At 36.8% G+C, this 13,205-nt stretch overlaps 1 protein-coding gene across 3 annotated transcripts in view; it reads left to right on the forward strand.

The window, feature by feature from the left end:
* GABRB2 (gamma-aminobutyric acid type A receptor subunit beta2) overlaps positions 1 to 13,205 on the forward strand; it is a 174,904-nt gene that overhangs the window by 93,423 nt on the left and 68,276 nt on the right. For all 3 annotated transcript variants that reach the window (XM_064458969.1, XM_064458968.1, XM_064458970.1), the window contains one exon: positions 1,047 to 1,129. In XM_064458969.1, the coding sequence (XP_064315039.1) occupies positions 1,047 to 1,129 (83 nt within the window). The remainder of the gene's footprint in view (positions 1 to 1,046; positions 1,130 to 13,205) is intronic.

Here is a 13,205-nt window from a genome sequence, read left to right on the forward strand (position 1 = left end):
TGTACTTATCACATAGAAGAAAAACCTTCTTGCTCTGAGGCGTCTGTGTAAATCACCAGGTTCTAGCAGCTGTAGGAAAAGGGCTCTTATGAGGTAGAAGTGGAGAGAAGAAAGGCTAGAAACCTCTCAGCTTATGAACTAAATCCACACCTGGTCCTATGGGGAGTATGCGCAGGACATACTATTTTGACTGTTGGCAGATTCCAAATTGTAATATTTTTAATTACTACAGAGTTATATAGCATGCTCTCCAGGGTGTGTGTGTATGTGTGAGGGGAAGATTAAGAATTGATTTTTGTCTACACATTAAGAAGACTTGATGGGAACACAATTAATAAAATGCTGCTGAGAATTGTGCCTTGGTTCATATTCAGCTCAGGGTCTTATTCCTCTGTGAGGTTTATCAGCAAAAGATTTATTGATGGTACAGATGTTTCTCTCAACATCTAAAGCTACAGTTGACACATGTTAATGTTATAAGGTTTGCTGAAGTCTGGAGGCACAAATACAGTCTAAATGTTTTGTGAAAATAGTCCTGAAAATGTTTGCTTTCTAAAGTGAAGATAAAATAATACTTCATTTACAAAGCACTATTGAACAGAAGAAAGGAGAATTAAGTTTCGTAAAGGGATTAGGGTATTAACCCAGGATACAAAGTATGTGTCTTTCTCTGTTCCTCCTTAGAGTTCCTCTGCCACCTTTCTTTGAGCCTTTCCTTTTTGGCTTGAAGTCCCTTGCTATAAAATGAAAGAAGTGCTGCTATCCTAATTCGTGTTTCATTTTGTCAGGATAAATTGGTTGGCAATTATTAAAGCTTACAGTACTGTGATAATGGGGTGTAAAGGAGAATCTCTCTGCTCGCCCACCACACTGGCATAACCGTCTTAAAACAGCATTAGTTACAAGTGAGCAGCACACACGGTATTTCAGTAAAAAAAAAGCAAGAGTGTCAGTTATGTAGAAATGTATTTTCTTCTTTCAACTATGTGTGATCAAGGAAAGATGGGAACAAGATGCATTAACAAGCTCTTCTGTTTCCTTCCTAGAATTACAACAACAGCTGCTTGTATGATGGACCTACGGAGATATCCTCTGGATGAGCAGAACTGCACGCTGGAGATTGAGAGCTGTAAGTACTTCTGCAAATCCCACTTTGGTCAACTGCTGCAGAGTTTTTATTTCTGTATTTTGTTTAACTTGCTACTAACCTAGCTGTCTTTCTGTTTAATGACATTTACACTCTTGTAAGCAAATGCAGAAAAACAGCTTTCCAGATGGATTAGTAATTTGTGGCACAAGGATTAACAAAAATTATTCTGTGTTTTGATGGACAATTTGCAGCTTTCAAAGTCTCGTTTGAACGCTTTGTTGGAGTTCATGTGAGGAGCACAAGGATTATTATCAGTTCTTTATCCTCTTTTACTGCTGAACTGTGTAGCAGCTTTTTTCCATTTATGAATGGTGGCAAGAGGTTAGAATTGTCCTTGAAATAGGTGTTTTGTAGGTGTTTTTCTAACCTCTGTGCTGTAGTTAAACTTTCAATGCATGCAAAGCAGCCTGTTACATATACTGATTTAGTAGCTGGTGTCTCTATCAAACTTTCTATGTAGATAAAACTTGTGTTGTGAAATAAAATTGCAAATCTCTTCACTGAAAAATCTTCAGGGAGTCTAAGTACATCAGAGGAAAAAACATTCATGATCACTTTTATGAAGACAATATTGTAAGCATGCATTATTTGGTGCTCTAATTAAGATCGTATCAGCACTTTCAAGCCATATTTCCTTTTTCAGAACCATAGGTAATTTAGCTGGGGTGTATTATTAGGTTGAATGGGGCAAGCAAAATGGAAATTAATGGCATGTTTTAAGATACAGTACACAAAAGTATGTGTATTTTTAAAGTAACTTCTGTATTATAGAAGATTATGTGGGATTTCTCTGTGCACTGAAGTACAAAATGACAGTAGCTTGTGCTGCAGTCTGGGAAGAACTTGGTACAGCTGAGCTTTCCTCTGTTCTAGAACCCATTGAAGAATATGCTTTAAATTTGTGACCAGGTTTCATTAATTTTAGCATAATTTAAAGATATGCCAAAATCCTTTCCTGAATTAAATTGTGACACTGCTGTCTGAAATAATTTATAGGGATAAAATAAGCAAAATGAGTCTTTATCATTAAAGTTCTCCCCTTCTGTATGTGGAAATACACAAGCAGCAAATGTGATGATGGACTTTGCTCTTTTGAGAATAGATAAAATCTTGGGGGTTCTGGAGGTTTTTTTTATTTGTGGTTCCCCCACCCACACCCCCACAACCCCCCAGTTCATTATAGAGTTTCTATTGACAGCATTTGATTCAAGATTTCCTACCTGCAGCTAGCTATATTAGGCTGATTTTAATGTGCGAGAAAACTACTAGCATAACTGTATTCAGGTTTACATAAATTTTTACTGAGAATGTGGCTTGCTATGCTGGTGCCTTTCAGTTGTTGTAGCAACCTGGAATTTTTCTTTTTTCCAACTGTGTGTGAGGCAGAAAGCTGGAGAGTCAGAAAGCATCCTTTCTTTTTATTTACAGCATCGTTTAAACAGTCAACAAAGTCTTGCCATCTCTCTGCATTGCTGAGATGCCTGAATCTTCTTGGGATTCACAAACTAGGTATCCCCTGCCTGTCGTGCTTGCAGAACGTGCTCTGGGAAATGCTTCCCAAATCAGTCCTTATGCAAAAGTGAAAGTTAAATCACATCCCTGCTTTTCATGAGAGGACTTGTTCTCATTCAGCCTTAGAACGTAGGACCTCTAGGTTGAAATTTCCCTTTCATCTGATTTGGAGAAGCTTGAAGCCAGGTCAGTTCAAGAAACAATCCTGGAAAACAGGGTACTGAGCTTTTGAAATGTTGTTCCTCTTGGTATGAAGAGCACAGTACTCATTGTATCATAGCAAGGGTAGGAGTTTAATTTACCATAGCAGTTAGGATGCTTGTAGGAGAGCTCCTTTGTAGATCTATTAGCCATGTTGTGTGATCTATTAATTGTTTTGTGATGTGCAACATTACAAAAATAAAATGGATTTAAATCAGGATACTGTATGTAGCTAGCCTGTCTTTCACTGCAGTATCAAAGGCCATTGAAGAATGTAGATAGAAGTAATACTGGAACTGTGTTTTGAAACACTTTCATGCTGCTTTATGAAATTATTGCTCTTTACATATGTCATTCTGTTCAGCTAAAAACCTGAGTCTGTCTACTCTTTATGATTTGCTTCAGACAAAAATGCTGGTGGCTAGATAGGTAGAGTGAATAAGATTTTAAAGTGACTTTCTACATTGTTCAGTGCAGGTACTCAAGTCATAATCAATTTTTTTTAAACTGGTTAAGCGGCATGCTACAAGTAGCTTGGTTTCTTGCCCTACTGATCCTGTTGGATGGCTGTTTCACCATTGGTCTCTTGTGATGGTTAGAAATTTTCCGAATTCTATCACAAGACTTTTCATGGCTATGGAGGCATACTCACTTCTTGTGTCAACAATTATTTATTTTTATTTATTTCAACATCTTTCTCAGCCCTGTTGGGACTCCTATAATACCTTTAAAGAAAGCAGTCATAGTTTCTCGTAGGCTTCATTTCATGAAACCGAATATGCCTGTCTCTCTTAGCTTTCCCATACAAGACTGTGTTAAGAGAAATGCAGAACTAGCTACTCCTTGTTCTTCATGAGGAATAACTAGTATCATAAACAGTACCCCAGATGAAATCTCTCTTACATTATGGCATTAATCCTGTCCTTTTTCCAAGAGCCACCTTTGCCTTTCTTCACAACTGCATACTTTCATAGATAATAGACTTTCTTGGAACAGTGCAGCAAGGTCTTTCCCTTCCTCACTCATTTTCCAGCAGTGGGTTCTAGCTTTTTGTAGAACTCTTTTTTTTTTTTTTTTTTTTCTTTAGCATGGTACTAAGAGCACATGACTTGGCATTTCATTACACTGTTCACATAAATCAAAATTTTTGGTATTGCTACAGTCCTCAAGGTTATCCAGTTCTTGCTATAGTTGTTCTGATCATCCTTTGCCTTAACAGCATCTGCAGATTTTCTTTCATTAGAAATTTCATTAATGCACAAATACTAAAGAATATTAATGCCAAGAAGGGAAGAGCTTTGCTTATAATCATTCTCTATAATGAGCATGATCCATTCTTTCAGTGCAGTACAACTTCCTACACATCTTTTATGTACTTTTACTAATTGTCTGTTCTATAGGTCTTGACAGTCCTATAGCAAATGTCTTAATAAAGTCCAGGTTAGATATACTTTGTTGGAAAAAAGGAGTTTTGTCCAGCCAGATCGTTTTAGCTAAGTCATGATAGATTATTATGCCATTTCCATACATGTTAATGTCTCTAATACCCTTCCATTCTTTCTCTGCTTCCTCCTTCATTTCCCTCTTATTAATGCCAGAGTTGGTTGGCTTCTTAGCTGCCTGGGTTACTTTTTTTTTCCTGTGTGTCATTGTGTTTACTGAAATTTCTGGCCAGTATCAAATTTTTGTTAACCTAGATTTGCATAAATCTAGATTAATTTGCAAAATAAAAATGATGGTGGAAAAGAGTTGTATGTAAAATATAAAAAATGAAATGGGGGTAGTGCTATAATCTAATATGATAGAGGAGAAAGCATTTTTCCTGTTACAGTTTAAGGTAGCGTTAGTGAGATTAGATACTGAAAGTGTAAGAGAGGACTATTCTCCAATAGTTCAGAGAGTATCAGTTTTGAGAACTGAAATCCTATTTTTTTCATGTGTGGCTGTTACATTTCTGTGACTTTTTTGCTTTGCTCATCCTTAAAGGGCAGAAACATGTGGAACGTTTGGTTTTGCTATGATGCTTCTAAACTTGTAGGCCATGTTTTTCAAGGGGTTCTAATCTGAGCTATTCTACATCTCCCTTTCTTTTGTTATTTCCCAACACACTGAATTGCAGGGTTATGTTAACAGAGGGAAATCAGTTTTCCTGTGTATTGTTCATGTCTTAGTTTCCCAACTTGCAGGCAACAGAGAGCTTTTTCCTTTTTAGTTGAATATTGACTTGACTCGGTAGAATACCTCTCCTTTCTCCTCCCTGCCTCTGCCACTGCAGTATGCATTGCTGAGTTTCTGATGATGCTCTAGAATAATTTTCTTTCTCTGCTGTTTCCTGCCTCTCTGGAGCTGGAGCTGTTGAAAGGAATGTCTTAGCTAATCAACCATAAACCTAGTGGGAGCTCAAAGGCAAAAAGAAATACAAGGGAGTTTGAAGAATACTTCATGTTCATATAAACAAATAAAATATCATATTGCACATCCTCTAGCATAACAGAGAGAAATGATTGTGATTCTTTTGAATATTTTTAAATGTAATCATTCAAGATTCAGCTGGTACCTTTGTCCATTTCAATTATGTAGTGCCACATAAAGACAAAAATTTAATTCCTTCTTATCTCATTTTATAATGTGTTTGGCATAACTATATTTATGTTATACTGAGGTATAAGTCAGAAACTGCCTGCCTTGTGACAGTAATTTTTTTTTTTTATTTCTTTGTGCTGTGGAACAAACAAGAACACACGGAGTTTCTCCTTAAATGCAAGAAGCGTATTCTCAGAAAAATTTTCCACAGTGTATTAAAGATGTGGCATTAAAAAAAGTGCATTGAAGCCCTGCTGTCTGATGCCTTAGCAAACAGGGAGCTTGCCACTCAGATGTACTGACCAGGGAAAAGGGCAGAGTTAGAACAGCACGCACAGATGGGGAGGAAGGACTGCTTTGCTGACGAATGAGAAATAATTGTTTTCAGGATATTTCATTTATATAACAGCCTGGGGTGTTTGGATCAGAAATCATTTGTTGTTTTTTCTTTTCTCTGTTTCATGACAAAAAGACCACAGAAGCACACTAAGATAAGTTAAAAACTTCCATTAGATAACAGAGTCTAGAAAAAGCCAGAAAGAACAGAGACAAAGGTATATCATTCCTCCCAGTGGCAGTGCAGCCCAGTATCAAACACTTCCTAATCAGATCATCTGAAAGCTCATCACCAAGAGAAACAAGTCATCTTTGTGTGCTCAAGGTGACTTTACAAGCACATTTAAGCCACTGAAAAGAAATCAAAGATGCCTTTTGCTGAAGCCTTGAGTACTTTGCAGATGGCTGCTCTGGCCATCGATCAAAACTATAATCAGGTCACACAGGACAAATGGTAGAACTCCAGGAGCCGACCAGGCAAGGCTTTTCTGGGTTAGAGGTGAATGTGCTTGATGCCAGGCAAGAGGCTCTGCCGATCCCCAGGGAGTGGGGTGTTCAGCAGAGGAGGATACCATGGGAACCTGTCACTTCCAACAATTACACAGGAAGTGGAAAGCTGAATACATGACTCTTGGGCCTCTGAAGGTTAGAATCTTAATAGTGGTTCATTTTTTGGTTTTGGGGTTTTTTTCCGCTCCTTCTTTCTTTCCATTTATCATGTTTAGTGTGTGTTCTGGCCCTTTTGTCCCTCCAGCTGTCTGCTTTGCATAGTGGCTCTTGTACAGGGAGGATATTCCTCTCTCAGTAGGTGACCATATCAAAGTACCACTTTTTTCATCATCTATATGTTCAGATGTGTTAATCTGGATTCTATGGCAATTCAATCTGTACAGCACTTTGTGGGAGGAAGAGACACAGATTAACAAAGAGCGATGAATTCCACCTCCATACCCACACTCTGTCCATTTCGGCAGCATCAGCTTATAGTGTGGCTTCCTTGGGACAGGTACTTGGTTCTTTATTTGTCCTTAGTAATTTTGTCTGAAGTATGTTGAGAAGAGAAGAGGTATAATTTCAGTGGCATAATGCACACTGACAATGAACAGGAAATCCGTGACTCCTCTTCAGTGTGTAGATAGGATGACTCAATAAGGGCTAAAAAAAACCCCAACATTAGGTGATTATTCTGACTAGTTTGAAGAGGGAAAGAAAATTTAGACTAACCACCAAAGGATATGATGGGGGCAGGCTGTATACAAGTGAACCAGGGTTTGTAAGGTTTTGATAACCCACCTCAACTGTGGACTTTGATCAGGCTTTCAGACTGCAATTGAAGTAATATCCAAGATATATTACACTATGGGTAGACAAGAAGGAATTATACTCCTTATTTTCTTTATATCTCTGTGCATCTCTGCAGCAGTCTACATCTTGGAAGCTCTCATAATAAACAAGATGATGTGCTGTTTGCAAATGAGCAAAGAATTGTACGGAAACTCTGAGACAGCTTCTTAACACTTTGAAGCAAGCTGGAGTTCAATTTAAAAGATACTAATATCCAATCTCTGGTTATCAGCACTGGACAATATAGGCAATGTAGATTTCCACAGAGAAATGCATAGCTTCAAGCTCTTTTTTTTTTTTCTTATTATTATTCTATCGTTGAATATGGAGAATATTTAGAACCAAAGATATAGAGACAAAATGCAAACAGTTTTAAAACTTCTAAAGCATTTTGCCTTTTAAATCTAGTCTGAGCTAGAATACATTTGTCCTTATTGCACATAACCCTGCCTTTTATCAAGGGATTACTGGAAACAAGAAAGGCCCGGTTCAGAGTCCATAGTTGGGAAGCACCAGATTCATTTGCTAAAGTTGTGGGGAAAAGCTAATATCCATGAAGGCATCTCTGATGCTTTAGAAAGATGCCCTCCAAGAAAAAAGAATATATTGCTAACAATTACTCTGATAATCTTTCATATGCAATAAATTATGTGGAAATGTGGACAGCTGATGGGCCGGCGCTTTACAGTCCTGTTTCCAGAAGTTACGAATTTTACAAGGTAAATATTCTTTTCTGGTTTGTTTGGTTTTGGTTTTTCATTTGTTTGTTTTTACTAAACTGAGAAATAGGATCTTTGTTATAACTTCTCATACTTTTAGGCAAATGTTTTTCTGTAGGTCTAGTATTTTCAAACACCTTGTGATTGGTGATTTCTTCAAGAAAAATAAATGTAAGTGCTATTGGAAAGAACATCTGTGGTACTCTTACATATCTTAGGTCTATATAGTGTGTGATCTGAGATTATAGTTTATTTTCCTTGGAGTGCATGTTTTTTATTAGAAGTTTGCTGTACTTAAAAGGGTTTAAAGGCTTGATTCAGTCAGTAGGCAATTCAGGCAGAATCTTTGGTGTATGTTGAGTCTCTCAGTAATATTCATTGCTCTGCCAAGTTCTCCTGTTTTGGTTTAGGCACAAAAACAATTGCTTTTAGTTGAGCAGGAGTTGCTCACTTGTGGTTTTTTTTCACTTGCTGCCTAGTGCTAGTTGGACCCAATCATTGTCAACTGTAGAATCACCGTTGAAACTACACAGATCTCCCAAAGGGGCAGAAAAAATATGCTCAGTGCTGGCACGCATTGTCTTCCTGCCAGCAAAAGGTCATGTTACATCAGAGGCTGTTGTCCCTGGTAGTAAGTAGCCATTGTTTTGAAGTGGCAATACCAGCAATTTTGTGATCATTGGGTTAAGGTGGCAGTAATTCTTGAGTTTGGCCTAATGACATGTCAATAGTCATAGCTTTTTCTATCATTGTGACAGCTATAGGTTATGTTACAGCTTTTATGGACTCTTGTGGGGTTTATTTGCATTGGGTTCATAGCAGCTAACAGTTCATAACTTTGCAGTGAGATGTGAGAACAATCTTTTCCCTCTCTTTTTTTTTTTAACCAAAAAACTATTGCTTCCCTGTCACGCATGGCTTATTTGGATTGCAGGGTTTAGTGCTAAATGAGGGTTTATTTGGGACTTAGTGAAATGACCTAAATAACAAAGTGCTATTTGTAAATAATGCACTTACTCCAACCTCTGTCAAAAAAACTTGTATGTGGCTGTTGTGTCTCACACATAGAAATTGTAGTACGTAATTAATGCCTTTTTTTTTTTTTTTTGTGGAAGAATGAAATGTTTCAGCATTTGTATGTAGTGCTAAGTCCACTTCCAGTTTTCAAGCTATTTTCCTTCAAATGTGTCCAATTCATGATGAACTGAGAATATCCATCAGGCTTTCTGAGAGGAACAAACTTCAAATATATTTTAGTCTATGCTTTTTAAAAAAACCAGACAGTCTACATTTTTTTGACAGAAGCTTTATTCAACTAAATCCGTGTGTCATTACAAAACTAAAAATGCTATGTGGCAAATTCAGAGTTAGAACAATTTATCCAACTTCCTGTTAGTACCAGGAGACTTTGAATGTGGAAAGTTTTATATAAGCAAATAAATAATCCTTGGTGGTTTCCTTCCCCATTCCCATGCAAGCTGTCATATTACTTCATTCACAGATTTAGAGAAATGTTCCTTCACTTTGCAATTCCTATACACTATGGCTTTCAGAGAAGAAAAAGTTAAAATTGCTTTTCCTTTGAGGAGAGAAGACCATCCTTTCTTCTCTCAAGGAAAACAAAATCACAGAGTAAAATTACTGTGCCCACATGTTAGGTCTCAAGTTGTGTTTTGAAGGTAAGTCAAAATGAAAGGATGGATTTAAAACAAAACAGGAACTTCAAAAGGTTACGTCCTCCTTTTAAAATTTTTTTTTTAACATCATTTTATACCAAGTGGTGCTGAAAGCTAATAATGGCTGATCCCCCATAGTATCATTTTACATTGGTCAATTACCTTCTTCAAAATGAAATAATTTCTTCAACATGGGACAGCTTTTGTGAAATAGTAATATTTATTAGATGCTGGAATTACTTAACCTCAGGTCTTAGGCCTTGGAAGGCAGCAGAGACTGATTATCTCACAGTAAATCACATACCTGTAAAAAGAATTGAAATATGTTTCTACTGTCATTTTATTTCTTAAGATAGCTTTTTTTCTAGCACCTCTCTCACTGTTTTATAGGAAACAAGCATCAATTCATTTTCATTGTGAGAAATCAAAACATACTCCACTGATTCACCTTTTGCCCCTTGATTAAATTATATTCAGTTCCTGATGTCTTTTGGAGACAAAGAAGCAAAGAGTAGTCAGTGGAGAAATTCATGGAGATGTAGCTAATGGCCAAAACCCCCTTTTTCTGATGGTTTTCCCCCAAGGAAATAGTTGCAAAATGTTGAGCCTTTTACCTAAAAAAAATAGTTTATTAACTATTTATCCCTAATTTTAAGGGCCAAGACAAACATCTGTCTGGACACCTTAGCTTTTGGTATTTAAATAATAAGCAGTACTAATGTGGCTTCAGGTTTTTTTTTTTGCTCATCAGAACATTTCAGCAATGAGAAGTATTTGTCTTGGGTAACTGTAATTGTCCTTTGTTCATCAAATTAGATTATATACATTTAAATAATGAATTTTCATTTATTTATTTAGGTAGGTAACTGCAAAACATCTAGGAACAGGAAGGCATTTGTCTGTTATCAGTATGATTTGTATTTGCACTTGGCCACTGATAACAGCGATTCAAATAGTTATGCTAACCTTGAATTACTTCAGTGGGGGTTGGACTAGAAAATGTATGTTTGAATCATCACAGAAGTGTGGATTCAGATGAAACTTGACAAGCAGTTTTGGCCTGTTTACAAATCAATGACAACAAAAAAACTCAGAATCAACTCATACCCTACACTGGGAAACTGTCCTTTCTCTGCCCACTGACAGCAGTCAGGGACTTGGGTGAGATATAGCAATGCTCGCTCAGGTTCCTCCTCTGAAGTTAATTGAATTTGCTGCTTGAGGGACAAGCCAAATAACCACACTTGCAGTGTGCTCTGTATTGGGGCACTTTCCGTTGAGCAAGTTCCATTTGGGATAAGTTTCTGTAGTAGGAATTGGACTTTCATCGCTCTAATGTGAGCTTAACCCTTCTCAGTGGCTCATATTAAAGAGAAGAAATATCTGTATTCTCCAGCAGGGTTGGGGTTTTTTGTTTGGGTGGTTTTGTTTTGGTTTTTTTTTCCCAAACTCTGAATTTCCTTTACTTTTCCTACTGATGCTCAAATGCAAAATACTTCAGTTTTGGTTACTGAACAGGAAAACAATTTCATTGTTTTTGTTTCAGCAAATAGAAGCCAGAGTGAATAAGATCATCTTTTGTTTTGATTATGACATTGGATTTGGGTGGAAGAAGGGTTGATGTTTCAAGTAGAGAAGCCTGGGAAACATTATTTTACTTTGGAATAACAGAGGAGAAATTGAATTAGCAGAAGCACTGGCAAAATTAAACATTGCAATCCTTTCATTCCTTTGATCAGTATATTGCACCTTACTAATGATGACAGCTTTGTGAAACAAAGCGAATTTTGTTCAGTTGTGCATGTTATTTGGTGCTGGTAATTCAGACTGTTCAAAATCCACCTGTGTCTAGAAAATAAAAGCTACTTTCTGTATTGGATGCAGTCCCATTTTCCTATGTCTTAAATCTATACATTGAGTTCAGAGTCAGTATTGGTTACAATAGTAGTAGTTCATTTTTCAAAAGTTCAGCCATAGTATTAGCCAACTTTTGGCAACATTAAGGGAATTAGTTTTCATTTTCTGTCAGTAACACTACTATTACTGATGTGAGAAAATGCGACTGCAAATTTGCTAAGGCGTTGCATTGGTGTACAAGTCATAAAAGGAATACTACACGAAGAAATCATTCTAGTTTTAGAAATATTCCTGATACATACGCCACTGATAATATTCAATGTGTATTTGACACACTGTCCAAAACTATTCAGGTGGAAATTCAAGAGAGTCATATCTTTTATGTATGAGAAATTCTAACTCTTAGGTAAACTTTCCCATTATGTGCACCTGTTCTGAGCTAAAATTAAATGCAAATAATATTGTTATTACTTTAAGTATCCTCAAAACTATGTTTTGTGAAAGAACATTTATAAAGGAAAGGATATCTAAGTATTTGAAAGACGTCGTAAAGATCATAGTCTCAATCATTTATGTTGTATTTATAAAAGTGTTGGGGGTTTTTTTGCCTTTTTTTCCCATCTAATAATTTAGATATAATGTTTTTAGTGTTGCATTTTATGTGGGGAAAGAGAAGTCACTAAGGAGATAGTTGATATGTGCTTATATTTCAAAGCATACTTCAAGTACAATTCAGGATGGAGGGGACCTCGGGAGGTCTCTAGTCTAACCTGCTCCAAACATGATCAGCTCTGGGGTCAGACCAAGTTGCTCAGGGCTTTGTCCAGTCTGGTCTTGAAAATCTCCAAGGATAGAGTGTGCAAAACCCCTATTCCAGTGCCCAGCCCTCCTGACAGTGAAGGACTTTCACTGCAGTTGCGGGAAGGGGCCACGTTATGTACCTGGTTTATCCTGTCCTGGCATGCTGCATCTGCCTCAGAAATGAGTATTTACTGTTATTAATCTGAAATAAATACAATATAAGTGCTGTGCAACCTGTTTTGTAAAAAAGTAAGCTACAAGTCACATAACTGAATGACAATATCATTAAAATGTTCTGAATAAATTAATATGTTGTACAAGTAGCCCTGTAATTTGACAAAGCTATCTTTGAGTTAATGAGTTAAACTACATAGTTTCTTTCTATTTATGATTTTCTGGTGTGGTGTAATCTGATCCATATCTCTTGATTCAGTTACAGAAATACTATTCCCACCATATATACTGAAGTGTCTTTGTATGCCTTGTCATTCTCAGTGTCTTGTTAAGATTTAAAAACTCTCAAAATAAGGATTCTTTTCCTCCGGATGATGATCTAAGGACTTTCACTATGACCTTCGGCTCAATAACATGTTTATTGCTGTAAGCATCTAAAAGGCAATTCTTTGTCTTCTCTAACTACACAATGTGTAAGTTGTCTTTATTCTGTAAGGAATGCATATGAATACGTCAGCTTTATGGGAATATATTGGAAATGCGTTTGTTTAGGTTACACATTTGGAACCTGTGGTATGTCATGTTTCTACTCTTCAACTGCAGAACAATCAGCTACTCTCATTTGCTGTCATACAAGCTTGTCTCCTCTTGTGATTGATGTGTTACTGTAGCCAGAATTTGAGATATTACCTCCGCCAAGGCAGTTATCTTGCATAATAACAGGGTAACATAACAGGAAAAACAGGGAACTGGTGGAATTCAATAGTCAGCCATATGTCTAAGAATACACCTTTCCACTTTGACATTATGTGTACAGGTACCATGCTCTAGAGAGGATTGTGCAATATCGGA

The sequence above is a fragment of the Phalacrocorax carbo genome, chromosome 8, assembly GCF_963921805.1.
Source record: "Phalacrocorax carbo chromosome 8, bPhaCar2.1, whole genome shotgun sequence".
Taxonomy (NCBI): domain Eukaryota; kingdom Metazoa; phylum Chordata; class Aves; order Suliformes; family Phalacrocoracidae; genus Phalacrocorax; species Phalacrocorax carbo.